Here is a 27,801-nt window from a genome sequence, read left to right as displayed (position 1 = left end):
AACATCAAAAAAACGAAGATCATGGCCACTGGTCCCATCACCTCCTGGCAAATAGAAGGGGAAGAAATGGGGGCAGTGAGAGATTTAACTTTCTTGGGCTCCATGATCACTGCAGATGGTGAGAGCAGTCACAAAATTAAAAGAGGCCTGCTTCTTGGGAGAAAAGCGATGGCAAAGCTAGACAGCATCTTAAAAACCAGAGACATCACCTTGCCACCAAAGGTTCGTATAGTGCAAGCTCTGGTTTTCCCAGTAGTGATGTATGGAAGTGAGAGCTGGACCATCAAGAAGGCTGATCGCTGAAGAGTTGATGCTTTTGAATTCTGGTGCTGGAGGAGACTCTGGAGAGTCCCATGGACTGCAAGAAGATCCAACCGATAAATTCTTAAGGAAATCAGCCCTGAGTGCTCACTGGAAGGACAGATCCTGAAGCTGAGGCTCCAAGACTTTGGCCACCTCATGGGAAGAGAATCATAGGCTAAGAGAGCTGAGTGGGGGGTGCTCGTGTAATCTCACTGTATACAAGTTGAACAAGTGACAATAAAGTATTTCATTCATTCATTAGTTGCATATAAGAACAACATAGAATCAAATACAAGCAATCAAATACAGTTTTCCCCTAACCCCCCCCCAAAAAAAACAGCCCCAACTATGTCCAGGTAATTACATTAGTAATATAATGAAACAAAAAATTATTTCTAGTTGCTGGTTTAAAAACTATCATTCCACATGCTCCCCTGTGTGTTAGGTGGTTTAAATGCTTGTTCTTTCTTTGATGCCTGTGTCATAAAGGAGGACTGCGCTATGTAAGAGTTCTGTAGTTTCTCACGTTGCTTTCTATTATTATTATTATTATTATTATTATTATTATTATTTGGCGCCGAACCAAACCCACGGAAGCGATGTTTTTACAGCAGCCTGAATAAGTTGCCATGCGAAGTCGGAGGCGAAGCGCTCCAGCGAAAGACTTTGGGGCGACTGATTGAGTTAGTCAGTTAGTGATGGGGGGGGCGGGGGGGGATTCGCTGAGGCGCCTTTCGCCCCCGAGTCAGGACGAGGCTCGCCCGGGAAAGTGAGCCTGGCGGAGGAGCCACTTACTTCCCAAGTCCCGCCGGGGACGGAGAGGCCTCTCTTCGGAAAAGGCGCAGAGAGAGGCGAAGGAGCCCCGGGCGCTCCGCTCCAGTCCGAGGCGGCGACGAAATGGCGCCTCAGGCCCAGGGAGCCGGGTCTTGTGCGCAGGAAGCTCTTCCGGGTCAGGACACAAGGACTTCCGGCGCGACGGTGAGGCCGGCTTCTCTCCTTGCCCCGGCGGGGGGGGGGGAGGAGAGCGCAGGCTCCGCGGGGGGGGGGGGGGCGGCCCGCCAGGTTCACCCCTCCGGGGCGGGGGGGGGCGGGTCCCGCCCCCTGGAAAGGCCCCCCCCGCCCCCTCCCGTCGCTCTGGGGGGACGCAGGACCATAGACGTGGCAAGGGATAGAGCGGCCTCTTCGCCCAGCCTCTCTTACTCTCTGGGTGTCCCGCCTGGAGGGAGCAAGGCCTTCCTCGGATCTGGGTCCGGAAGGGATCTGTTCTGAAGGCTGCTTTCAATGCGCCGCTTTTGTTGGAATTACCTGTGTGCTTTTAACAGAACGTGCATTGATAGATGAGGGTGATAAAAATTCATAAATAAATATTTATACCCCGCCCATCTGGCTGAGTTTCCCCAGCCACTCTGGGCGGCTCCCAATCAAGTATTAAAAGCAATACAGTGTTAAACATTAAAAGCTTCCATGAACAGGGCTGCCTTCCGATGTCTTCTACAAGTCTGGTAGTTGTTGTTCTCTTTGACATCTGGTTGGAGGGCGTTCCACAAGGCGGGTGCCACCACCGAGAAGGCCCTCTGCCTGGTCCCCTGTAAGTTGGCTTCTCGCAGCGAGGGAACCGCCAAAAGGCCCTCAGCGCTGGATCTCAGTGTCCGGGCAGAACTATGGGGGTGGAGATGCTCCTTCAGGATTATTTCTACCCCGCCCACCTGGCTGGGTTTCCCCCAGCCACTTTGGGTGGCTCCCAACAGAACATTAAAAACAGAATAAAACTTCAAACACTGAAAACTTCCCTAAACAGGGCTGCAAGCTTCAGATGTCTTCTAAAAGTCGGATACAGTCATGCCTCGGGTTACAGCCGCCTCAGGTTGCGTTTTTTTCGGGTTACACACCCGCCGAAACCCAGAAGTACCGGAACGGGTTACTTCCGGGTTTCGGCAGTTGCGCAGAAGCGCTAAATTGCGCTATGCACAGAAGCACCAAATCGCAATCCGTACGTGCACAGATGCACCGCTGCAGGTTGTGAACATGCATCGTGCACAGATCACGTTTGCAACCGATGAGTCCACTGTAGTTGTTTATTTTCTTGACATCTGTTGGGAAATAGGGACATTTATACATGCATATACATACGTCTTTTTCATTCAATTAGCACTTATTTGTGTTTGTTTTTCTCTTCCCCATATGTTTTCAGCTGCTCTTATGTTATCTGTAAGCTGCCCTGAGTCAGGGGAAGAGGCAGAGTACACATTAATTATTATTACTATTTCCTGCTTTCCACCACTGCAGGGCGCCACATCAATGAAGCCACAGTGAAATAACATTCCCCTCTTTCGCCTTCCCTTCTGCAGAGTCTCCTTGCGATGCTCGGCTTCTCCCTGGAAGCCCAGAAGCGCTTCGCGGCCGACATCACCCGCGTCCTCTCCCTCTACGGCTTCATTACGGATGCCTACATCATTGTGAGTCAGCCCCCATCTCCACCGCTGTGGGGCAGAAAGGGATCTGGGGAAGGGTGGCACCCTGGCCTCCTCACTGGGATCCATATGATGAGCAGGGTGGGGGTCCTGGGCTTTCCCCGGAAGAATCTGGGAGGGGTTGGGATGTTCCCCATCTCCCAACTCTTTGCAAGGCTGCAGGCACACCATACATTTAAAGAACCCTGGGAACTATAGTTTTCCCACATTGAACTACCGTTCCCAGCACTCTTAACAAACTGCATTTCCCAGGGGAGGGGGGGCAAGAAGCACGCAACTGTAACCCTGTTCCACCCCACCCCACCCTCTTTCTTCCCTGCTAGGAGTTTTTCACAGACAATCTGTGGGGCAGCCTCCCGCCGTCCTGGCAGGCCGCCCTGGCTGACCTCCAGCCCCCACAGCTGGCCGCCCTCCTGCTGGAAAATAGACACGCCAGAGAGGAAGAAGCCAGGTAGGGTCGAGGGTGTTGTGGGTCTCCTTGGGCAGCCTCAAGGGTGCTTCCTCGGAAATGGGTGCACTTGAACCCGCCTTGTATGAGCGGAGGGCCAAAGGGATGCAGGGCTCCCATCAAAGCACTTTTCTCACGGTTTGAAAACACAGAGGCTGTGTTGTGAATTTAATGTTCTGTCCCTCCCCTGCCATTAAAGACGAATGAGAACATGGGTGGTTTTGAGACTCCACGTTACCTGCCACCGCTTGTCTCCCTCCCTCGCCCCCCTCAGGTACAGCTCGGTCTGGCCACTCTCCCTGCTGGCCTTCCAAGCCTCTGCCCACGCCTTGGCGTTCCCCAGGAGGCCCAGCGGCTGGGCCGGCAAGTCCAAGGAAGCCGGGAGGCCGGAAGAGTTCCGGGACAACCAGTGCCAGAGCTCCAGGCTCCCGCCGCTTTTCCGGAAACACGTCAAGCCCAAGAAGCAGCACGAGATCCGTCGGCTGGGGCAGGTACGGCTGAGCTGGGGAGGGAGGGCGGCTCGAGTCAGCGAGCCCAGCTGCGTGTCACCAAGGAGGCAAGAACTGCTACCCCCACTGCCAGGCCCAGCCCTGTTCTCACTTGTTCCTTTCACATCCAGCCCAGGGTAGCAAACACCAGTACCGGAAAGCATTCTCAAAACAGGGCATTTGTTTTCTACCAAAAAGGGATTTGGGGGTCACCAGGAACACACATCAGATGCCAAGCCTGAGTACAGACAAAGGTCTTTTAAAAAAATATATTATTTATTCATTTTGTCGATACAAACAACAACTGCAAAAGACACATACAACAAAAACCATAACAACAATAACACAATTTGACAGTTCAGATTTGAATACACTGATATACCTATGAATAAACCTTTTTAACAATATTTTCCCACCTCTCTTTCCTCTCCCCACCTCCCACCATTATCCGCTTTATCACTTAAATATTCATTCCAGATTTCTTCCTATTTATCCATTCTTAATTTGTGTTGACATGCAGTTCGTTCGGATGTAGCTAATCTGTCCATATTATCAATCCATCTTGAACGCACTCCTGAAAGCCAATTACGAGGGAGGCGGGCACAACTCCCAAGGGAGGGTATTCCACAAACAGGAAGCCACCACTGAAAAGGCCCTGCTGTGAGTCAGTGCCAACCAGGCAGCCCCCAGAATAAGACCTCCACAGCCTGTCATAGGGTCCAAGCAAGGCATCTGATTCAGGGGGGGGGGGCTGTTGCCAGAGCTGCTGCTGGTCACTGCAGGAACTACTGCTGTGCTTCTGATGCCCCCGTGGCCCTGCCCAGCGCACTCCCTTCCACCTCTTCGCACACTCCCTTCCACCTCTTCCTCCAGCCACACCTGGTTTCCTCTCCTGCTGCTGCTCCCCATCCTCCTCCTCTCCCTCCTGGGAAGCAGCTGCTGCCCCTCGCTGAAGCCACCAGGGGCTCCCTCCACCTTCGCTCCCTGAGTGGGCAGCTCCACAGGGGCCTCCCTGACTCCCGTTTCCCCCGCAGATGGTCAAACGGCTGAGTGAGCTCACGGGGTGCCGCCAGGTGGTTGACGTGGGCGCTGGCCAGGTAAGTAGGGATGCAAGAGGCCTCTCGGGTTGCTCTTCCTTTTCGGAGTCTCGCAAAGCCTGCTTTATTTACAGTGTCTTCTCCCCCCTTTCCCCCAGGGCCACCTCTCTCGCTTCCTGGCCTTCGGCCTGGGCCTCTCCGTCACTGCCATCGAGGGAGACCCCCGGCTGGTCGCCCAGGCTGCCAAGTTCGACCAGGAGCTGGTGCAGGCGCTGAGGAAAGAGGGGGCTAAGCGAGGAGGGCAGGTGAGGAGGCGGAACGTCAGGGGTGGGGAGGGGATGTGGTGTGTTGCAGAGGGTCCTGGCTTCCTGAGGAGGGGGCGGGGGCGGGGGCCAGTCCCTCTGGTCCAAGCCATGGCAGGCAGCTTCCTCAGGCACTTGGTGGATTCCCACACGGCAGGGGGTTGACTAGATGACTCTTGGGGGTCCCTTCCAGCTTCTGTGAGCCACACGCCCTCCACTTAATGCCCTCTCCTTTTCCTTCAACCTCCATGGATCCCCCGGCCAGAATCCCTGGAGCTGAGCCTTCTAGGCCTCTATCTTGAACGCAAGCTCATCTGCGGTTCCTGCATTGCAGGGGGTTAGACTAGATGGCCCTTAGGGTCTCTTTCAACACTGCAGTTCTATCATTCTATGGCATGGGTAGGCAAACTAAGGCCCGGGGGCCGGATCCGGCCCAATCGCCTTCTAAATCCAGCCCACAGACGGTCCGGGAATCAGCGTGTTTTTACATGAGTAGAATGTGTCCTTTTATTTAAAATGCATCTCTGGGTTATTTGTGGGGCATAGGAATTCATTCTTTTTTCTCCCCCCCCCCCAAAAAAATATAGTCCGTCCCCCACAAGGTCTGAGGGACAGTGGACCGGCCCCCTGCTGAAAAAGTTTGCTGACCCTTATTCTATGGAGTGGTTTGTGGGGGGGCTGTACATGAATGTATATTTAAGCGAGGGTTGTCAATGACTTTGACCAGCTTTCCTTATTTTGAAGTTGAATAGTGTGGCAGGGCCAGCTCCCTGATTAGGCAGAGTGAAGAAACTGCCACCTCTCACAAGCAGATGTCCATGGATAGCTGGGGGGGGGGGCACTGCTCTCCTTGCCCCTGGGCTGCCCCCTTGCACCTTCTCACCCTCTTTGGGGTTTTCCGGGGGCAAGTAGAGAAACACACACACACTGGTTTAAACAATACCAGTTTCATGTTTGCAAAGACAACATTAAATATCTAGGCACATTAACACCATGAGACTTTTCTAAATTAGTGTCATTAAACAACAACAAAATATACCATGAGGTATCAACAGACATAGACAGGTGACAGCAGTGCTTTTTTCTGGGGTATGCACACCCCTAAACATTTTGTGAATCTATTTTTGGCCTCATTGAGGAGCAATATTTCAATATGAGTAGTGGATGAGAGTACCCCTAAACATTTTTAAAGAAAAAAAGTACTGGATGGGAGTCATTGAACCTGACCCTGTGGAGAAAAGTCAATGCTCTTAAAATGAACATAATACCTAGTTTATATCTTAAGAGGAATTCCAATTCACATACCGAGCAAATACTTTCTCAAAATTAAATCTTTGTTTAGAAAATGCCTTTGGGGCTCTTCAGTTCCAAGAATATCTATGCAAAAAATGCAGATACCGATAAAAGGAGGAGGATTTTGGATCCCAGACTTAGAAATGTATCACCAAGTATATTTGCTGTCAGGTAGACAATCCTGGAGACCCATAACTGAAAACAACTGTCCAAATTGGGCTGCTTTGGAATATTCCTATGTAGCACCTCTAGAAAGATGGGTAGCACTTGGGTCTAAATACATACATTAATACTCAAGATGCTATTGAAACAATAACATCAGTTAGAATGATACCACATGTCCAAAAAATATAAATTTGACCTTTGCTCCCACAATAAAATGCCTTTGTGGGGAAACCTGTCTTTAAAATCAGGAAAGAAATGGTAATATGGGAGAGATGGATGAATTTCGGTATATTAACATTAGACCAGTTGATAAACTAAGAGGATGAATTTTAAACATAGTCCATCCTAAGAGACAAATACAGATTACCTACAAATGCTCCGTGGCAGTATCTCCAGATAAAACACTTGGCAGAAAGTGAGGAGGAATTAAAGAACCTTTTAATGAAGGTAAAAGAGGGGAGTGCAAAATATGGTCTGAAGCTCAACATCAAAAAAACCAAGATCATGGCCACTGGTCCCATCACCTCCTGGCAAATAGAAGGGGAAGAAATGGAGGCAGTGAGAGATTTTACTTTCTTGGGCTCCATGATCACTGCAGATGGTGACAGCAGCCACGAAATTAAAAGACGCCTGCTCCTTGGGAGAAAGGCGATGGCAAAGCTAGACAGCATCTTAAAAAGCAGAGACATCACCTTGCCAACAAAGGTTCGTATAGTGCAAGCTATGGTTTTCCCAGTAGTGATGTATGGAAGTGAGAGCTGGACCATCAAGAAGGCTGATCGCCGAAGAAACCTATCCATTCTGAAGGAAATCAGCCCTGATTGCTCACTGGAAGGACAGATCCTGAAGCTGAGGCTCCAAGACTTTGGCCACCTCACAAGAAGAGAATCATAGAATCATAGAGTTGGAAGAGACCACAACGGCCATCGAGTCCAAACCCCTGCCAATCAGGAAACACCATCAGAGCACTCCTGACATATGGTTGACTCCCTGGAAAAGACCCTGATGTTGGGAAAGATGGAGGGCACAAGGAGAAGGGGACGACAGAGGACAAGATGGTGGGACAGTACAGTGGTACCTCTGGTTACATACTTAATTCGTTCTGGAGGTCGGTTCTTAACCTGAAACTGTTCTTAAACTGAAGCACAGTGGTACCTCGCAAGACGAAATTAATTCATTCTGTGAGTTTTTTCGTCTTGCGAGTTTTTTGTCTTGCGAAGCACGGATTCCTATAGGAATGCATTGAAAATCAATTAATGCGTTCCTATGGTCAAAACAAAGCCAAACAAAGCCAAATTTGGTACAACAAGAGTTTATTAAGTGCTCTTTAAAGTCACACATACTGTAAAGAGCATTTCAAAAATTGAAGGAACAATAATCTAAGTTTCTAAACATGACAGAAAAGCATTTAAAAATCACCAAAGTGTACAGTACTGTACATACATTTTCTAAGACTCTGGGGGACCACTCGAAGAAGGTTCCTCTTCCACTCTTTGCTTCTTGCTGAAGAACCTGTCCATGGTCTGCCGCTTCATCCGCCTTTTCAGCACCTCCCTGAAAGACGACATGAGCCTCGTATCAAAAGTGTTCGCAAGGTCACGTGTCCGGTCCTTGTCAGGGTGGTACCGCTGTGCAAAAGCCTGCACATCTTCCCACTTCTGGCAAATGTCCCTCAGTTCTTTGGAGGACAGCTGTTCCTCTTCCAGCAAGGCCTGCTCCTGCTCAGCCTCTGCCTGCAGTTCGACCAGCTCCTGGTCGTCCGTCTTCCTCTCGCCGGCCTCTGCAGCAGCAGTCTTCTTGGGCCCCATGGCAGCACAGCTCCTACCTTCGCAAACCCAAAAAAAAAAATATCAGTGCTTCACATCCAAAAAATTCAAAAGCACCAAGCCTCCTGGAAAACACACAAGCTTCCAGATTCTTGCAAACCCCTTCTCAACTATTCACCCACCACACAGAAATCCAAACCCAGAAATCTCCTGCCCTACAACAGAAGATACAGAAGCAGGATTAGTCGCACCAACAGGGTAAAGAACAGCTTCTATCCGTGGGCTGTTAGGCTGCTGAATGAAAAGAGAACAACAGGACAACTGAGTTTCGGGTTTGGTGGGTGGGTGTCAGTAAACGAGGGGAATTAAGACTAAGAGAGCTGAGTGGGGGGTGCTCGTGTAATCTCACTGTATACAAGTTGAACAAGTGACAATAAAGTATTTCATTCATTCATTCGTTGCATATAAGAACAACATAGAATCAAATACAAGCAATCAAATACAGTTTTCCCCTACCCCCCCCCCAAAAAGCAGCCCCAACTATGTCCAGGTAATTACATTAGTAATATAATCAAATCAAAAATTATTTCTAGTTGCTGGTTTAAAAAACTATCATTCCACATGCTCCCCTGTGTGTTAGGTGGTTTAAATGCTTGTTCTTTCTTTGATGCCTATGTCACAAAGGAGGACTGCGTTATGTAAAAGTTCTGTAGTTCCTCACGTTGCTTTCTATTATTATTATTATTATTTGGCGCCGAACCAAACCCACGGAAGCGATGTTTTTACAGCAGCCTGAATAAGTTGCCATGCGAAGTCGGAGGCGAAGCGCTCCAGCGAAAGACTTTGGGGCGACTGATTGAGTTAGTCAGTTAGTGATGGGGGGGCGGGGGGGGATTCTCTGAGGCGCCTTTCGCCCCCGAGTCAGGACGAGGCTCGCCCGGGAAAGGGAGCCTGGCGGAGGAGCCACTTACTTCCCAAGTCCCGCCGGGGACGGAGAGGCCTCTCTTCGGGAAAGGCGCAGAGAGAGGCGAAGGAGCCCCGGGCGCTCCGCTCCAGTCCGAGGCGGCGACGAAATGGCCGGGGAGCCGGGTCTTGGGCGCAGGAAGCTCTTCCGGGTCAGGACACAACTACTTCCGGCGCGAGGGAAAGGCCGCGATGGTACCGGCTTCTCTCTTTGCCCCGGCGGGCGGGCTTTCGAGCGGGGGGGGGAGGGGGCGCAGACTCCGCGGGGGGGGGGAGGCCGCCAGGTTCACCACTCCGGGGCGGGGGGGGTCCGGGGAGGCGGGTCCCGCTCCCTGGAAAGGCCCCCCTCCCGCCGCTCTGTGGGGACGCAGGACCATAGACGTGGCACGGGATAGAGCGGCCTCTTCACACAGTCTCCCTTACTCTCTGGGTGCCCCGCCTGGAGTGAAGAAGGCCTTCCTCGGATCTGGGTCCGGAAGGGATCTGTGTTTAAGGCTGCTTTGAATGTGCCGTTTTTGTTGGAATTACCTGTGTGTTTCTAAAAAGAATATGCATTGATAGATGATGGTGATAATAATTAATAATAATAATAATTAATAATAATTTATTACTTCTTCCCCACCCACCTGGCCAGGTTTCCCCAGCCACTCTGGGCGGCTCCCAACAGAACACTAAAAACAGAATAAAACTCCAAACATTTAAAACATCCCTAAACAGGGCTGCCTTCCGATGTCTTCTAAAAGTCTGGTGCAGTCTTCCTCCTGTTATGTCTGCTTCGTATTACTTTCTTTCAGGTTACATCCTGCAGTGACCCAAAAGTACCAGAAAGCGTTACTTCTGGGTTTCACTGCTCGCGCATGCGCAGACGCGCAAAATGACATCATGCGCAGAAGTGGCGAATCACAACCCGTGCGTGCGCAGATGCGCCGCTGCGGGTTGTGCTCTTTTCATGTTGCGTACGGGCCTCCGGAATGGATCCCATTCACAACCAGAAGTACCACTGTAGTTGTTTATTTTCTTGACATCTGATGGGAGATAGATAGGGACATATATAATACATGTACGTTAAAGGTAAAGGGACCCCTGACCATTAGGTCCAGTCGTGGCCAACTCTGGGGTTGTGGTGCTCATCTCGCTTTATTGGCCGAGGGAGCCGGCATACAGCTTCTGGGTCATGTGGCCAGCAGGACTGAACCGCTTCTGGCGAACCAAAGCAGCGCATGGAAACACCGTTTACCTTCCCGCCGGAGCGGTACCTATTTATCTACTTGCACTTTGACGTGCTTTTGAACTGCTAGGTTGGCAGGAGCAGGGACTGAGCAACGGGAGCTCACCCCATCGCGGGGATTCGAACCGCCGTCCTTCTGATCGGCAAGTCCTAGGCTCTGTGGTTCAACCCACAGCGCCATACATGTACATACATAGTTTTCATTCGATTAACACTTATTTGTGTTTGTTTTTCTCTCCCCCATATGTTTTCAGCTGCTCTTACGTTATCTGTAAGCTGCCCTGAGTCAAGGGAAGAGGCAGAGTACACATTAATTATTATTACTATTTCCTGCTTTCCACCACTGCAGGGCGCAACATCAATGAAGCCACAGTGAAATAACATTCCCCTCTTTTGCCTTCCCTTCTGCAGAGTCTCCTTGCGATGCTCGGCTTCTCCCTGGAAGCCCAGAAGCGCTTAGCGGCCGACATCACCCGCGTCCTCTCCCTCTACGGCTTCATTGCGGATGCATACATCATTGTGAGTCAGCCCCCATCTCCACCGCTGTGGGGCAGAAAGGGATCTGGGGAAGGGTGGCACCCTGGCCTCCTCACCGGGATCTGCATGATGAGCAGGGTGGGGGTCCTGGGCTTTTCCTGGAAGAATCTGGGAGGGGTTGGGATGCTCCCCATCTCCCAACTCTTTGCAAGGCTGCAGGCACACCATACATTTAAAGAACCCTGGGAACTATAGTTTTCCCACATTGAACTACCGTTCCCAGCACTCTTAACAAACTGCATTTCCCAGGGGAGGGGGGGCAAGAAGCACGCAACTGTAACCCTGTTCCACCCCACCCCACCCTCTTTCTTCCCTGCTAGGAGTTTTTCACAGACAATCTGTGGGGCAGCCTCCCGCCGTCCTGGCAGGCCGCCCTGGCTGACCTCCAGCCCCCACAGCTGGCCGCCCTCCTGCTGGAAAATAGACACGCCAGAGAGGAAGAAGCCAGGTAGGGTCGAGGGTGTTGTGGGTCTCCTTGGGCAGCCTCAAGGGTGCTTCCTCGGAAATGGGTGCACTTGAACCCGCCTTGTATGAGCGGAGGGCCAAAGGGATGCAGGGCTCCCATCGAAGCACTTTTCTCACGGTTTGAAAACACAGAGGCTGTGTTGTGAATTTAATCTTCTGTCCCTCCCCTGCCATTAAAGACAAATGAGAACGTGGGTGGTTTGGAGCCTCCACGTTACCTGCCACCGCTTGTCTCTCTCCCTCGCCCCCCTCAGGTACAGCTCGGTCTGGCCGCTCTCCCTACTGGCCTTCAAAGCCTCTGCCCACACCCTGGCATTCCCCAGGAGGCCCAGCGGCTGGGCCGGCAAGTCCAAGGAAGCCGGGAGGCCGGAAGAGTTCCGGGACAACCAGTGCCAGAGCTCCAGGCTCCCGCCGCTTTTCCGGAAACACGTCAAGCCCAAGAAGCAGCACGAGATCCGTCGGCTGGGGCAGGTACGGCTGAGCTGGGGAGGGAGGGCGGCTCGAGTCAGCGAGCCCAGCTGCGTGTCACCAAGGAGGCAAGAACTGCTACCCCCACTGCCAGGCCCAGCCCTGTTCTCACTTGCTCCTTTCACATCCAGCCCAGGGTAGCAAACGCACCACTACCGGAAAGCATTCTCAAAACAGGGCATTTGTTTTCTACAAAACAGGGATTTGGGGGTCACCAGGAACACATGTCAGATGCCAAGCCTGAGTACAGACAAAGGTCTTTTTTTAAAAAAAAAAATTAATCATTTGTCAATGCAACAACTGCAAAAGACACATACAACAAAAAACATATTAACAATAATAACACAATTTGACAATTCAGATTTGAATACACTGATATACCTATGAATAAACCTTTTTAACAATATTTTCCCACCTCTCTTTCCTCTCCCCACCTCCCGCCATTATCCGCCTTATCGCTTAAATATTCTTTCCAGATTTCTTCATATTTATTCATTCTTAATTTGTGTCGACATGCAATTCGTTCGTATGTAGCTAATCTATCCATATTATCAATCCATCTTGAACGCACTCCTGAAAGCCAATTACGAGGGAGGCGGGCACAACTCCCAAGGGAGGGTATTCCACAAACAGGAAGCCACCACTGAAAAGACCCTGCTATGAGTCAGTGCCAACCAGGCCCAGAATAAGACCTCCACACTTCCGGGTTGGCGCCATCGCCGAATGGCGGACTCCCTCCGAGCTCCGGAGGGAGTCTGCTCGGCAGGGGCTGGGTCCTACCGCACCGGCGATGCGGGGACCCTTAAAAACCACGGCCACGAGGGCCGTGGACATGGAGACTCGGCTGGCACCGTTAGCGCCCTCCCGACTCGTGAAGGAGCCTTTTTAAAGGCTACGGATCGGGTGCCGGGGAGAAGCGTGGTGCTTTGAGTCCTCTGCTATCCCTGCCGAGCGCAGCCGCATGCCATCCGGCGGAGAGCGCTGACTTCTTCCATTGAAAATTCGGACTTCTTAACAACAACCCGTGAGTAATTTGGAAACCGGGTTCAAAAGGAGGAAAAAAAAGAATTTTTTTTCGAATTGGACACGAGCGGGGGGGGGGATCCAAAAAGGAAGTCAGTCCCCCCCCCTACTGTAAACCTTCCAAAACAAGGACGGGGCAACCAAGGTCCAAAAAGATTTGTATTGCTGATAAAAACTAAAAATTCCACGATGGGGAACTATAAGAACTGTGCTGGAGGAAGAATTGAGGGAGAAGAAACGTAACCCCCCCCCCCGGGAACCGGGGTGATTGAAGAGAGAGCCTGGTGAAAAGAGTCGGAGATTTTGACAGCTGTCAAAGTAGCTGTCAAAGTCGGAAAGCAGAGAGGATTTTATTATGAGAACCTTGCTGGTTAAATTTGTTACAATTTGCTATAACTTGTTAAAACTTGGATACAAAATGGCGAAAACATGGATAACAATCGGACTTTTGGACTAGAGAAAACAAAGTTACAACAATCCCCCTAGAGGAGTTTCGGGACATTACAAAGATGGTCGTAAGTGGAAAAATACCATTGGAATTTTACAGGACTGGTTATCTTCTGGGAAAGCTGCAAAACGGAAATAATATTTTGTCTACAGGGTGTTTAGCTAAAGGAGACAATAGAATTTTCTATTGAAGAAAGGAAGGGACTGAACGCAAGTTTTTGTTCCTGAATAACAATAATCCCTGCAGAGTTACTAAGCTTCTGAATTAGAACGTTTTAGCAGCGGAACAAGAGGAAATTGGACTACAATTTGGAAAGAACAATGGGGGGAGTTTTATTAAAGATCTGAAGTTAAGTGTTTAAAAAAAAAAAAAATAAATAATTATAAAAAGAAAAAGCCAGCAAGGAGTTGGGGGAAATAGGTGATTTATGGACTTTAAGAATTCCAGGCGGATAACATGGTTTGGTGGTCAGGGGGAAATTAAACCGGGGACAGGGGGGGGAGAACTAAAATCCAAAGGCTTGTTAACTTCTTTTTTTTGAACTGGCTCTTTTTTATCTATTATACTTTTTATTTCTTATTTCTGATATTTCTATTGTGTGGGGTGTCCTTATTATTAAAAAAAGGGAAATTGTGGAATGAAAATGGGGTGGGCCCTGGGAGAGAATTTTTGTCTTTTATTAAGGGTATTGATGAAGAGTGTATAAATTTTAAATTCGGATAATGGTCTAAACAAATTAAGTTTCAATTAGAACTGAGAGCTTGTGGAGCCAACAATATGAAAGAGGAATATGGTAGGGGTGGGGGAAGGGGGGAGTCCCGGAAAGTGGAGGTATGAAAATAAGGCTTTGAATGTATTTTAATTCTTACTTTCTGTATTTTTGAAAATCTTAATAAATATCATTTGAAAAAAAAAAACAGAATAAGACCTCCACAGCCTGTCAGAGGGTCCAAGCAAGGCATCTACTTTGGGGGGGGGGGCTGTTGCCAGAGATGCTGCGGGTCACTGCAGGAACTACTGCTGTGCTTCTGATGCCCCCGTGGCCCTGCCCACCAGCGTTTCCTTCGCATGCTCCCTTCCACCTCCTCCTCCAGCCACACCTGGTTTCCTCTCCTGCTGTTGCCCATCCTCCTCCTCTCCCTCTCCTGGGAAGCAGCCGCTGCCCCTCACTGAAGCCACCAGGGGCTCCCTCCACCTTCGCTCCCTGAGTGGGCAGCTCCACAGGGGCCTCCCTGACTCCCGTTTCCCCCGCAGATGGTGAAACAGCTGAGTGAGCTCACGGGGTGCCGCCAGGTGGTTGACGTGGGCGCTGGCCAGGTAAGTAGGGATGCAAGAGGCCTCTCGGGTTCCTCTTCCTTTTCGGAGTCTCGCAAAGCCTGCTTTATTTACAGTGTCTTCTCCCCCCTTTCCCCCAGGGCCACCTCTCTCGCTTCCTGGCCTTCGGCCTGGGCCTCTCCGTCACCGCCATCGAGGGAGACCCCCGGCTGGTCGCCCAGGCTGCCAAGTTCGACCAGGAGCTGGTGCAGGCGCTGAGGAAAGAGGGGGCCAAGCGAGGAGGGCAGGTGAGGAGGCGGAACGTCAGGGGTGGGGAGGGGATGTGGTGTGTTGCAGAGGGTCCTGGCTTCCTGAGGAGGGGGTGGGGGCCACTCCCTCTGGTCCAAGCCAAGGCAGGCAGCTTCCTCAGGCACTTGGTGGATTCCCACACGGCAGGGGGTTGACTAGATGACTCTTGGGGGTCCCTTCCAGCTTCTGTGAGCCACACGCCCTCCACTTAATGCCCTCTCCTTTTCCTTCAACCTCCATGGATCCCCCGGCCAGAATCCCTGGAGCTGAGCCTTCTAGGCCTCTATCTTGAACGCAAGCTCATCTGCGGTTCCTGCATTGCAGGGGGTTAGACTAGATGGCCCTTAGGGTCCCTTCCAACTGAAAATATCTGGGGGAAGTCCTGTAGCTGACATCAGAAGCGAGGAGGAGTATTTTCAGGGGAGCAAGGAAGAGGGTGCAGGCTGTACCTAGGCATGTTGGCCTAGGACCCACGTACCGTATTTTTCGCACCATAGGGTGCACCGGACCATAGGGCGCACCTAGTTTTGGGAGGCGGAAAACAAGAAAAAATTATTCTGAACCCCAGAAGCCAGAACAGCAAGAGGGATCTGGCTTCTGGGATACCGTGTGGCTGTTCTGGCTTCTGGGGTAACCGCGCCAAGCCTCTTCAGGGCAGCGGGATGAAGGCTCCCCCTGCCCAAAGAGGCTGCGCAGGGCTAAAGCAGAAGCCAGGACAGACGCGTTGCTGAAGGGGCACTGCGCCTTCTCTCTCTCTGTGCAGCGCCCCTCCTTCACAGGAAAGGTGCTGCGCAGAGAGGGAGAAGGCGCAGCGCCCTTCAGCGAAGCTGGAGAAGGAACAGAAGGAGACCCTTCTGTTCCTCCTCCGGCTTCGCATGACAGGCGCGTCGCTCAAGGGGCGCTGCGCCTTCTCTCTCTCTCTGCGCAGCGCCTCTCCTTCACAGGAGAGGCGCTGCGCAGAGAGGGAGAAGGCGCAGCGCCCTTCAGCGAAGCTGGAGAAGGAACAGAAGGAGAATTTAAAGACTATTTACAGAAATATTGCAAAATTAATGAATGTTAGAATGATGTTGGAATGAAGCTAGGTGGTTTAAGCAGTAATGCTATAAAGGTGTATGTAAAAAAGGATTGATAACAGATGAAAATTTAAAGTTATAGTATATTAAGTTAAAGGATCATGAGAAAACAAAGAGGGAAAGAAATTGCTGACTTAACTAATTGAACTGGAATACAAAAAAGGGAGGTATGAGGAGGTCAGGGAAACAAGGGTATGAATGTAAGCTATGGAAAGATTGATCTATTATTCTTTTTCTTCTTCTTTTTAAATGTGTTTTATTCTTTTATTCTGTAGTTTGTATTTTGTATTTTTCTTGTATTTTTACTTTTTGTTTTTGTGTAATTCTTTTTTTTCTCTGAAATTTTAATAAATATCATTTTTTTTAAAAAAAGAGAAGGAACAGAAGGAGACCCTTCTGTTCCTCCTCTGGCTTCCAGGACAGGCGCGTCGCCGCGAAGCCAAGGAGCCTGCATTCGCTCCATAGGACGCACACACATTTCCCCTTCATTTTTGGAGGGGAAAAAGTGCGTCCTATAGAGCGAAAAATACGGTACCTACAGGACTGCCTCTCCTGGTATGCCCCGTGGAGGACCTTAAGGACCACAAATGAAAACATTTTGGAGGTCCCAAGTCGCAAGGTGGTTAGACTGGTCTCAACTAGGGCCAGGGCCTTTTCAGCACTCACCCCGACTTGGTGGAACGCTCTGTCACAAGAGACCAGGGCCCTGCGGGACTTGACATCTTTCTGCAGGGCCTGCAAGACAGAGCTGTTCCGCCTGGCCTTTGGTTTGGACTCAGTCTGACCCTTATGTCTTCCCTCTCCTTATGGTTTTGATCTATGGGCTACTATTAAAATGAGGCTGCTTTTTAAATTGCATTTTAACCTGTATTTTAAATTGGGTTGTTCCCCCCCCCCTTATGTTTCCATTATAATTTTACTGGTGTTAGCTGCCCTGAGCTCAGCTTTGGACGGGGAGGGAGGGGTATAAATAAAATTTATTATTATTATTATTATTATTATTATGTCCACCAGAGGGACCTTGAGGAGCTGGCCAAGGGACAGACGAGCCAATCCCAGCCCTGTGTGGAGATGCTGCCTATGGGGATGGAGCCTGTGGTCTCCCGCATGGAAAGCAGGCTCCGTCCCACTGAGCCACAGCCCTTCTTTTCAAATTAAAGTAGGACACTAGTCCTCATGGTGTATGAAAAAATGGTTGAAATAGGAACACACCTTGTTCAGAGCCATATACCTTTGTTCTGGGAGCTCAGCAGGTTAGGGGGAGGCTGGCCCAAACCCCTCCTAGTCCCCAGGCAGGGGTCCTGGCCTCACCCAGCCCCTCCCTGGTTCTCCTGCCGGGTGACACCTTCTCCCTCTTCTCCTCCCCGCAGGTCCCCAGCGGCATATCTCTTGAGGGGCCGCGGCACGTGGCTGGCTGGGTGGATCCTGGGGCGCCGTGGACCGAATTCTGGCAACTGCTGCAGCACCCGGAAGTGGAGGAGCGTGGCCCTGCGGTGGACGGAGGCAGCTTTGGGACAGCAGGAGTGGATCCTGGGGGAGAGGACCTCCCAGGCCCCCCGGGATGTGGGGCCAGCAGCGCCCCCGCCTGCCACACCCCCAGGGGGCGCCAGCTGCTCCTGACGGGACTCCACGCCTGCGGTGACCTGAGCGTGGCCCTCCTGCGCCACTTCGCCTGCTGCCCCCACGTGGCGGGCATCACCTCCGTGGCCTGCTGCTACATGAAGCTCACCACGGCAGAAGCCCCCGTCCTTCCAGGGCCAGGGCCCCCGCCCTGCCCCACAGCGCCCGGCTACCCCCTGAGCGCCTGGGTCTCCGCCCTGCCCGGCCACCGGCTGTCCTACAAGGCCCGCGAGGGGGCCTGCCACGCCCTCGAGGACTACGCCCGGCGGCTCAAGGGCCACAGCGCCGCCCTCAGGACCCACTGCTTCCGCGCGGCCCTGGAGACGGTGATCCGGGCTGCTGACCCGGCCAAGAAGCGCCTGGGGGTGCAGACCATCGCCAAGGCCCACCAGCTCACCTTTGGCGAGTGAGTGAGCCCAGGGGGCGGTGAGCGCCAGGCCAGGCAGCTCCACTGGAGAGGGTTGGGATAGATGGTCTTTGGGGGTCCCACACAACTCTCTGGTTCCACGAGTCAGTTAAAGCTGTGGCTCCAAATGTCCCCGAGGATTTTGGAGGTGGGGGTGGAGGACAGCCCTGTGTGGACATGGGGTGGGGTCACAGCAAAGGTTGGCCCCAGAAACCAAGGCGCTGCCAATAAGCAGCCATGAACCTTATTAGCTGTGATTCCAGAAATGCTGGATGACCTTTGGGAGGCCCCTTAAATAATATGATGTAATAATAATTTATTATTTCTACCCCGCCCATCTGGCTGGGTTTCCCCAGCCACTCTGGGCAGCTTGCAAGATTTGGGGGGAAATGTGCAATTAATTGTAACTGTTTTGTACAGTGGTACCTCGGGTTAAGTACTTAATTGGTTCTGGAGGTCCATTCTTAACCTGAAACTGTTCTTAACCTGAAGCACCACTTTAGCTATTGGGGTCTCCTGCTGCCGTTGCGCGATTTCTGTTCTCATCCTGAAGCAAAGTTCTTAACCCGAGGTACTATTTCTGGGTTAGCAGAGTCTGTAACCTGAAGCGTATGTAACCCGAGGTACCACTGTGTTTTTTATCCTATACAGTGGTACCTCAGGTTACATACGCTTCAGGTTACATACACTTCAGGTTACAGACTCCGCTAACCCAGAAATAGTTCCTCTTTGCTTCAGGATGAGAACAGAAATTGTGCTCCGGCGGCACGGCGGCAGCACGAGGCCCCATTAGCTAAAGTGGTCCTTCAGGTTAAGAACAGTTTCAGGTTAAGAAGAGACCTCCAGAACGAATTAAGTTCTTAACCCGAGGTACCACTTTACAAAGTTTGCAGTTCTACAGTTCTAATGGGTGTGGAAACCAAAAGGAACCCCCAAAACGGGGCAGAGGTGGGTGGGATTTCCCCGAGACCTTTTGCCCTTCAGCCCAAGTGCAGAGGCTCAGCACGGCTCTCGCTCTCTCTCTCCTCCAGGTACGCCCGCTTGGGCCTGGAGAGGGTGGGGCTGGACCCTCACGCGAGGCTGGAGCCTGGCCCCCTGCAGGCGCTGCTGGCCCAGGAGGGGAAAGTGGTGGCCTTCTTCAGCCTGGCCCTCCTGCTGGCCCCCCTGGTGGAGACCCTGCTGCTTCTGGACAGGATGATCTTCCTGCAGGAGGAAGGTAAGCGGGGGGGGGGGGTTCCCCAGCCACCATTCCTGCGCTGAAGGGGGGTGGGCCAGATGGCCTTTGGAGGTCCCTTCCAACTCTGCGATTCCACGAGCGAGCACCAGAGGTGGACATCAACCCCGCAGGCCCAGTGGGAACTCCCTGCCCTACTGAGGAAGGAAGGGCCCTGCTCCAATAATAATAATAATAATAATAAATTTTATTTATATCCCGCCCTCCCCAGCCAAAGCCAGGCTCAGGGCGGCTAACAACAATCAAATAATCAAACAATCAAATAATCCAACATTCTAAAACATTTCATTATAAAAATTAATTAAAATCAAATTAATGGCAACCGTTAAGCAAAGTTCTGTGCAGGTTGCCAGAGGAGGGAGTCAGGCTGCGCCCTGACCAAAGGCCTGGTGGAACAACTCTGTCTTGCAGGCCCTGCGGAAAGATGTCAGGTCCCGCAGGGCCCTAGTCTCTTGTGACAGAGCGTTCCACCAGATTGGAGCCGCGGCCGAGAAAGCCCTGGCTCTAGTTGAGGCCAGCCTAACCTCCCTGTGGCCTGGGACCTTCAAGATGTTTTTATTTGCAGACCGTAGGTTCCTCTGTGGGACATACCAGGAGAGGCGGTCCCGTAGGTACGAAGGTCCTAGGCCGTATAGGGCTTTAAAGGTTAAAACCAGCACCTTAAACCTGTTCCTGTACCCCACCGGGACACAGTGCAGCTGGTATAGTACCGGATGAATGTGATCCGGCAGCGAAGATCCCATAAGGAGTCTCGCCGCGGCATTCTGCACCCGCTGGAGTTTCTGGGTCAGTCTCAAGGGCAGCCCCACGTAGAGCGAGTTACAAAAAGGGCAGCCTTCCCCACACCTGCCACCCCCCGAATGTTGCCCCAAGCACAGCCAGGACCCTCACTGGGCTCTCCTCCCCAAACAGGGTTTCACTGCCAGCTGCTCCCGCTCTTTGACCCCGCCTTCTCCCCCCGCAACCTGGTACTGGTGGCGGCCAAAACCCCTCTGGGCTCTGCTCTCTTGGACGTGGCAGCGGAAGACTGAAGGGGACCGCTTGGGGATGTCTGGACCCACACACCCTGCCCCACACCGCAGGAAGCCAGCGAACAGGAATACCCACGAGGGAAAAAGCAGGGCGTGGGCACTCTGGACACCTGGATTCAGCCACAAAGGGGGCTCCTGCTCCCATCATCCCTGGCCAGGTATGGGTCAGAGAGGGTGGAAGAGATCTGGAGAGGTTTTCCCCTTTCCATCTGCGCCATGGAGGCAAACAGGCTCCCAGAAGAGGCATGGAGATGTGAACAGCCTGACACCTTCCTCCTTGGCCCCCTCCTCAGTAAGGAAATGCAGAGGGCAAAAGACCCTCACCCACCACCAAGTCCAGCTGAGGAACAGACTCTCCCAGGGCTTTAAGAGCGGCAGAAAGCAGCTGGGAAGGGAGGACTTCCGGAAATTCCAGTTACTCATAAATTTCACAAGTGTCTGGGCTGCTCATTTCCATCGTTTTCTGTGTTTTTTCCATGCACTGGGGCATTTTATGTATTGTAACTTTGCTGCTGTTTTTATTCATTTGTTGAATGTTTTTTAATTTATTAACATAACTGTTGAGAGAGATTTCTGATTACCTGCTATTTTCAGAATGAGTTTCACCGTGTACTGTTGTGTCGCTGTTCTATTATTACCGTGTGCAGCGGCTCGCGGGTTGCAATTCGGCACTTCTGCGCATGCATGACTGCCGAAACCCGGAAGTAACACATTCCGGTACTTCCGGCGGTCCGTAACCCAAAAAAACGCAACCTGAAGCATCTGTAACCCAAGGTATGACTGTACTATTTTATTCTTGACTATTACCTTCGTTTGATACAATTTGTTTATCCGAAAGTCCTATCTTTTATTATGACCTTTTCCACCTTGGATCAGATTGTTCCGTAGACGTGTGACCTTTGCTTCTACGGCTTATAAACCGCCTCATGGGAGTAACGATACAGATAGATGGTATAGTCAGCTTTGCCAGAGGAGAACGGCCACCTCCACAGACACAAAGGCACACTCAGATTCCGGTTTAGGGGGCCCTTTATCAGGAGGCAACAGCCCCATCTCAGCCTCCTCCTCAGTCTCCCCCCAAAGCTGAGAGTCTTTTGGGGTCCAGGCAGCGGGGCACAGATCCGCGGGACGAAAGGCCTCAATACCAGTAGGACTTCCTGAAGCGGCGTGTCTCCACAATACCCATGAGCTCCATGATCTCCTCCTGGAACGTCTTCAAGGAAGGGACATAGGTCTTCTCCAGGGCGTCCTCAACAGACGTGTCCTTGGGGCAGTCTTCAGCAGCAAGGCAGGGGGGAAAGGAGGAGAAGAGAAAACGGGGTGCAGGAAATTAGGAGACTGGGTGTGTTTTTTAATGCTTTGGTGCAGGTTCTGTAAACCCAGAACCAAGTTTCTAGTCCACATGACAGAGGACAGCTCAGAACCAAGGCAGGGTCTGCCTGAGGCAACAGGTGAACAGATTCCCTTTTCCCCACAGAAATCCGCTCCATGCCAGCTCCACTCCCAAACGCAAGAGCCACTCACCTGTCCATTGTTCTGGGATGATGCCATCGTCTCTCTGCTCCAAGGGCTTCGGGATGATCCTGCCGGTCCGGAGGGAGACGCGGACCCTCTCTCCTTCCTCCGTGTAGCGCCATTCCACCTCGGTGGGCAGCCTGGGGGGCAAGGGGCAGACGAGAAGGGAGGGGGGGGCCAGGGAGAGTCCAGCGGGGATGGGGAAGTGGGGTTTGGGGGGGCGTGTTTGAAAGCAAGCTCAAGCTGAATTGCAGCATCTGCTAAAAACATTCTTGCTTAAGCCACCCAGATGCTTCAGAAGTTGGTGTGGGTTTAAATTTTCTGCATGCTGTAATTTTTTTACAACTGAGTGGCGTATAGTGTTTACGAAATATAAATAACTAAACTTCGCCTGCGGATCAATCGTCAAACTGTTAAACAACAATAATAAAAATATCAGTGCTTTTTTCTGGGGGTGCTCAAGGTTACGCAGTACTGGCACCCTTTTTCTAGAAGAAAAACACTAATAATAATAATAGTTTTATTATTAATACCCTGCCCACCTGGCCTCGCTTGAAAACACCAAAGTCTTCAGTCTCTGAGTATATGGCTCACAGGGGAAATAAGTCCCCAGGTGTTTGTTGTCGTAACAAAAAAGGAGAACAATCGATATTTCATTTACCTAGCAGGATTTAAATACCTCTTAATCATCCTTAATCTCACCGGCTGGTTTACAAATAATATTAAATGTTCATTTTAAAAAATCCTGAGACTTTCATTCTACAGCTTCCGGAGACAGACCTCTTATCTTTGGACACTTGAGAAATATATTTTTATGCCCCAAGTTATTTCTGTGAGCTAACTTGTTCAAAACTGTTTTTAAGATTGAGTTTTAATCTCTGGAAACGGTCCTGGGACCTTGGGGTGAAAGCCAGTTTAATAATAATAATATACAACAAATTACGATGGAAGGCTAGAAAGGGTTTTCCTCTTCTTCCAGTGAACGAGCCTGCTGTTTAGAGGCTTTTAGAACATTCAGCAGTTTAGAAAAGCTCTTAAATAAACGAAGGGGAGCCTAACCTCTGGAAACGAATCCACGGTGCTTTCAGGGGGACGCCGTTCACCCCCCGCAGATCATGGGATCACAGAATCATCGAGTTTGGAGGGACCCAAAGAGCCACCTAGTCTATGGGTAGGCAAACTAAGGCCCAGGGGCCGGATCTGGCCCAATTGCTTTCTAAATCCGACCTGCAGACGGTCCAGGAATCAGCATGTTTTTACATGAGCAGAATGTGTCCTTTTATTTAAAATGCATCTCTGGGTTTTTTGTGGGGCATAGGAATTCCTTCATTTATTTTTCCCCCCAAAATATAGCCCGGCCCCCCACAAGGTCTGAGCGACAGTGGACCGGACCCCTGCTGGAAAAGTTTGCTGGCCCCTGAAGTCCAACCCTTGGCCATGCAGGGATCACAAGCAACGAATTCAGGAATGGTGATCAAGGGGCAAATTCTTAGCATTGCCCTGCCCCCCTACCTGTCAGTGGGGTCGACCAGGGACACCCAGTTGATCAGCAGTGGACCCTCACTGGCCATGTACATCCCACCGTAGGCGCCGGACTTGCCCGTGTATCGGTAGTGCTACCGGAAAGGGGAGGGAAGGAATAATAATAATAATTTATAATTTATACCCCACCCATCTGGCTGGGCTTCCCCTGTAATGCATCAAACATTTAAAGCTTCCCTAAACAGGGCTGCCTTCAGATGTCTTCTTAAAGTCTGGTAGTTGTTGTTCTCTTTGACATCTGGTGGGAGGGCGTTCCACAGGGCAGGGGCCACCACCGAGAAGGCTGAGCCAAAGAGCACATAAGGGTCTCAGTGTGCCAAAGCCCCCAGAACACCCCACTTCTCTCCTGGGGGGGGGGGAGCCCAAGGGACCACCATCATCATCATCACTTACCACATTCAGGCCCTCCAGAACGACCCAGTTCCGCTCTCGGATCACCTGGGAGACCACCCCTTGCTTGCCCAAGTCCTTCCCCTTCAGAATCTGGACCTAAAAGGATGAGAGAAAGGCATGGCACGGGGGGATGGGGGTCGGCAGGAAGGGAAGACCCCCGGTTGGGTCGGCTGCCCCGTTTGGGGGCAAGCAAGGGACTGTTCTGGATCCTGACCTCCAAGGGCTGCCCCACAGAGTTCCCATGGTAGCGGTCAAGCCTTGGGAGGCAGGCATTGCGGAAGCGAGTGGGCACAGACAAAGCGGGTAGCTGAGAGCAGGTTGAGACCTCACCGTGTCGCCCTTGAAGAACTTCCAGTCCTCGTCTTTGATGGGCTCCACGGGGATCTTCTTCCGCCAGACCCACGGAGGGTTCTTGGCCTTGTCGGCGACCGAGCCGGGCCGGTTCATGCCATAGCGGTAGCCGGGGTGCGGCTTGAATTTCTCCGCTGCGGCAAGGAGGACGGAGAGCCTCATGGTCCCTGCGAGGAAAGGGAGGCTCAGGGAGGTCAGTCAGTCCGTTGTGGGTTTTTTAAATACTTTTATTTTGTGTTAAACAAGTACATATAAATAGAGACAACCAAAATTACAAAAGAAAATTCCTTAATAATAGTAATGGGAAAAAACTAAAAAACTACAAAAAATATCAAAGTACATGGCATAAAACATAAGCCACTATGGGAAAGGAAAAGAAAACGAAAAAGGAAAAAAGAAGGGGGGAAGAAAAGAAAAAGGGAAGATGGCTTTTTTAGCGGCAGCTAAAAAAGCCAATGCAATTCTGGGCTGCATCAATAGGAGTATAGCATCTAGATCAAGGGAAGTAATAGTGCCACTGTATTCTGCTCTGGTCAGATCTCACCTGGAGTACTGTGTCCAGTTCTGGGCACCACAGTTCAAGAAGGACACTGACAAACTGAAACGTGTCCAGAGGAGGGCAACCAAAATGGTCCAAGGCCTGGAAACGATGCCTTATGAGGAACGGCTAAGGGAGCTGGGCATGTTTAGCCTGGAGAAGAGGAGGTTAAGGGGTGATATGATAGCCATGTTCCAATATATAAAAGGATGTCACATAGAGGAGGGAGAAAGGTTGTTTTCTGCTGCTCCAGAGAAGCGGACACGGAGCAATGGATCCAAACTACAAGAAAGAAGATTCCACCTCAACATTAGGAAGAACTTCCTGACAGTAAGAGCTGTTTGACAGTGGAATTTGCTGCCAAGGAGTGTGGTGGAGTCTCCTTCTTTGGAGGTCTTTAAGCAGAGGCTTGACAACCATATGTCAGGAGTGCTCTGATGGTGTTTCCTGCTTGGCAGGGGGTTGGACTTGATGGCCCTTGTGGTCTATTCCAACTCTTCTATGATTCTATGATTCTATGAGCCAAAACAGGAAAGCTCATCTATTGTGCACTTCCGTCAAGTTCACAACAGATCATTATTCTTATTAATTCTCTCTATCTGCATTCCAAAGGAATCCCTCATCTTGGTATCAGGGAGCATTTCTCTATGCGGTATCATTCTAAACATAACCAGGTCTTTCTGGTTGAGCCCTTGTCCACTAAATAATTATTTAAACATTCCCATTCTTCTTTCACCAATTTTTTAGGTTTATCTCGTATTGCATCTGTCCGTTTTATTGCACATAGCCAAAGGCTGCCACAATGTACGCAGAATCATTCAGCAATTAAAAGAAAATATACTGGATTAATACCAAAAAAAAATTATATTATCAAGACATTGCCTGCTCTAAACAGAGCTGTAAAAGTACCTTCATATACAAGTTAAGACATTAAACAATAAAATTTATAAGCTAAAATTATCACATGGCCACTAATGTATTAAGAAATAATGTTAATTAATGCAATGTGCAATTATATTCAGCGTTTGGTGATAAAGATAGAATATAGCTTGATGTAGTAGGGTCAAATAAATTCATCTCCTTTACAGTTGGTGGCTATATAATTTGCTCTAATTTTCCTAGCGGCAGTTGCAAAGAGTGCTACACACCAGGTCACATACTTATTTGTGTCTGCGAGGAGATATAAAATCACGTCAGAGGGGTTGTGGCCAGGGGACCTTGTCATTATAGGTGCTAAAAATCGTTCTCTTGCTTCATTATATAAGAGGCAGCGAAAGAGATAAAGCATAAGGTCCCCTACTTCAGGACATCCCCTAATGCAAACACGTTCATTTGTTGGTCTGCCTCTGTGTCTCCCATCTCTATAAGCAGAGTTTATTATATTTAATTGTAACTCTGTAAAAGCTTTCGGAAGTTGCACAGAAGTCAGTTCATTGAAATAAGATGTACCGTATTTTTCGCACTATAACACGCACCCGACCATAACACGCACGTAATTTTTAGAGGAAAATCTGTAGGCATGCCACCCGTAGGCATTCCCTCCATAACACGCACAGACATTTCCCCTTACTTTTTAGAAGGAAAAAAGTGAGTGTTATGGTGCAAAAAATACGGTATGTTCATAGGCCTCTCTAAGTTTAAAATATAATGGGGTGCAGCGACAAAGGGGTCATTCCACATCAAATCAATGCAAAAAAACAAGGGTTTCGTCACCCCAAAATCATCTCAGATTTTGATGAAACTTGGCCTGCAGCCTTCCCTTATGGTTGAAAGAAACCCCCTTAAATTTTTTCCCTCTATCTCAAACGGTTTTAATTTTATAGCACTTCGAAGTTTCGTTAAATCTGCATTGTGTGCCCCTCTCGACACAAGACCCTCGGCGCAAGATACCCTTGTGTACATTTTATTTAATTTTTCTCCATAACCAATAACCAGATCTCTTTGAAATTTTACACACAGCTCAATAAAATGATGAGGATTTCAGGGGGAAAATACACCAGCACTCAAAAGATTTTATAAATGCCTTTTAAAAATTATTAATGTACTTGTTTTTTGACCTAATAGGTATGTATCTAAGACCATTTGCACATCACAAAATAGGTATTTTATCAAATTGTTGAAAAGTCCATGCAGAATGCAAAGTCCAGGCCAAATATCAGCACCCTATATATAGAAATGAGCAAACCGGTGATATTTTAGGGAGCAGGTGGGGCCCATGACTTACATCATGTGAGCCTACAAAACACAAAACACTGTTGCTGGATGTAGGTTTTATTTTATTTGTATTTTATCCTGTATTTTGGAAATGTGTGTCCAGATTACTATTTTTTCCTTTAATTTTGGGAGGGCCCCCAAGAGAGTGAGCCCATAAGCTATAGCTTGCTTAGCTTATACTATGGGCTGCATTTTAAATTGCATTTTAACCTGTACTTTAAATTGGGGGGGGGGTTCCCCCTATTATGTTTTTACTGTAATTTTACTGGTGTTAGCTGCCCTGAGACCGGCTCTGGCCGGGGAGGGCAGGGTATAAATAAAATTATTATGAATTATTATTATTATGATGATGCCTAAATCTGGCCCTGCACGGCGGGGAGCAGAGCACAGCCCCAGGGGCTTGCAGCCTCCGACAGCCCCTCTCCTCCTCCTCCTCCTCCTCCTCCCTGAATTTCCCTGCTCCTCCTTGAGGACTAGAACCTTGAAAGCGAACTCCCCAGGAGGGCAGCCCCCCTCCCGACCCCCCACCCCACCCCTGCTGCCCATTTGCACCCCGGACCCGGGCCTCAGGGCCCCCTCTGATGCCCCCCCCCGTTTTGCAGGGAAGAAGAAGAAGGTGCCCCCCCAAAATCCCGCGCTCCCTCCCCCAACTCACCTTCTGCCTCGCAGCCTCGCCGGGAAGACTGCGCACGCGCCAAAGGGGGCGGGAAGGGGGCGGGGCCGGCGCGGTGCATTCTGGGACTTGTAGTAGTAATCCGGGAGGGAGGAAAACAGCTGTTTGCAGAGGGAAGTGGAAGGAGAGAGATGCGCTTTGCATCTGGGAGGCGCAGCTGGAGGTTTCTTTTATGGATGGCGTTTCGTGAGGCTCCTTTCTTTCTTTCTTTCTTTTTAATAAGATGTATTAATTGGACAATCA

At 50.4% G+C, this 27,801-nt stretch overlaps 3 protein-coding genes across 4 annotated transcripts in view; 1 reads left to right on the top strand and 2 right to left on the bottom strand.

Annotated features, from left to right (window-relative positions):
* The window catches only part of METTL25B (methyltransferase like 25B), a 29,984-nt gene extending 9,085 nt beyond the window's left edge, over positions 1-20,899 (top strand). Inside the window, exons 1-14 of one of the 2 annotated variants that reach the window (XM_080986011.1) lie at positions 1,154-1,281; positions 2,652-2,759; positions 3,098-3,225; positions 3,497-3,713; positions 4,745-4,807; positions 4,906-5,052; positions 10,876-10,983; positions 11,322-11,449; positions 11,721-11,937; positions 14,660-14,722; positions 14,821-14,967; positions 17,412-18,067; positions 19,099-19,283; positions 20,214-20,899. In XM_080986011.1, coding sequence (XP_080842137.1) covers positions 1,201-1,281; positions 2,652-2,759; positions 3,098-3,225; positions 3,497-3,713; positions 4,745-4,807; positions 4,906-5,052; positions 10,876-10,983; positions 11,322-11,449; positions 11,721-11,937; positions 14,660-14,722; positions 14,821-14,967; positions 17,412-18,067; positions 19,099-19,283; positions 20,214-20,332 — 2,367 coding nt within the window. In that variant the 5' untranslated portion in view covers positions 1,154-1,200 and the 3' untranslated portion in view covers positions 20,333-20,899. Of the gene's footprint in view, positions 1-1,153; positions 1,282-2,651; positions 2,760-3,097; positions 3,226-3,496; positions 3,714-4,744; positions 4,808-4,905; positions 5,053-10,875; positions 10,984-11,321; positions 11,450-11,720; positions 11,938-14,659; positions 14,723-14,820; positions 14,968-17,411; positions 18,068-19,098; positions 19,284-20,213 lie in introns of those variants that run through there. The other variant, XM_080986010.1, reaches the window with a different exon arrangement.
* On the bottom strand, positions 7,804-9,370 carry LOC308465831 (uncharacterized protein). Its single transcript, XM_080986125.1, has 2 exons — positions 9,245-9,370; positions 7,804-8,332 (listed from the first exon to the last, which is right to left on the bottom strand). Exon 2 carries the CDS (start codon positions 8,313-8,315, stop codon positions 7,956-7,958), a length of 360 nt encoding a protein of 119 aa, XP_080842251.1. The 5' UTR covers positions 8,316-8,332; positions 9,245-9,370; the 3' UTR covers positions 7,804-7,955.
* Positions 20,900-21,097: 198 nt separating the features above from the next.
* Positions 21,098-27,709, bottom strand: MRPL24 (mitochondrial ribosomal protein L24). Its single transcript, XM_080986120.1, has 6 exons — positions 27,541-27,709; positions 24,113-24,300; positions 23,783-23,878; positions 23,360-23,463; positions 21,857-21,987; positions 21,098-21,607 (listed from the first exon to the last, which is right to left on the bottom strand). The coding sequence occupies exons 1-6, from the start codon at positions 27,617-27,619 to the stop codon at positions 21,471-21,473; spliced, it is 735 nt and encodes a 244-aa protein (XP_080842246.1). The 5' UTR covers positions 27,620-27,709; the 3' UTR covers positions 21,098-21,470.
* Between the last annotated feature and the right edge of the window lie 92 nt (positions 27,710-27,801).

The sequence above is a fragment of the Podarcis pityusensis genome (genome assembly GCF_964106645.2).
Source record: "Podarcis pityusensis genome assembly, chromosome: 16".
In the NCBI taxonomy this organism is placed as follows: domain Eukaryota; kingdom Metazoa; phylum Chordata; class Lepidosauria; order Squamata; family Lacertidae; genus Podarcis; species Podarcis pityusensis.
This window is presented reverse-complemented; position numbering and strand designations above follow the sequence as displayed.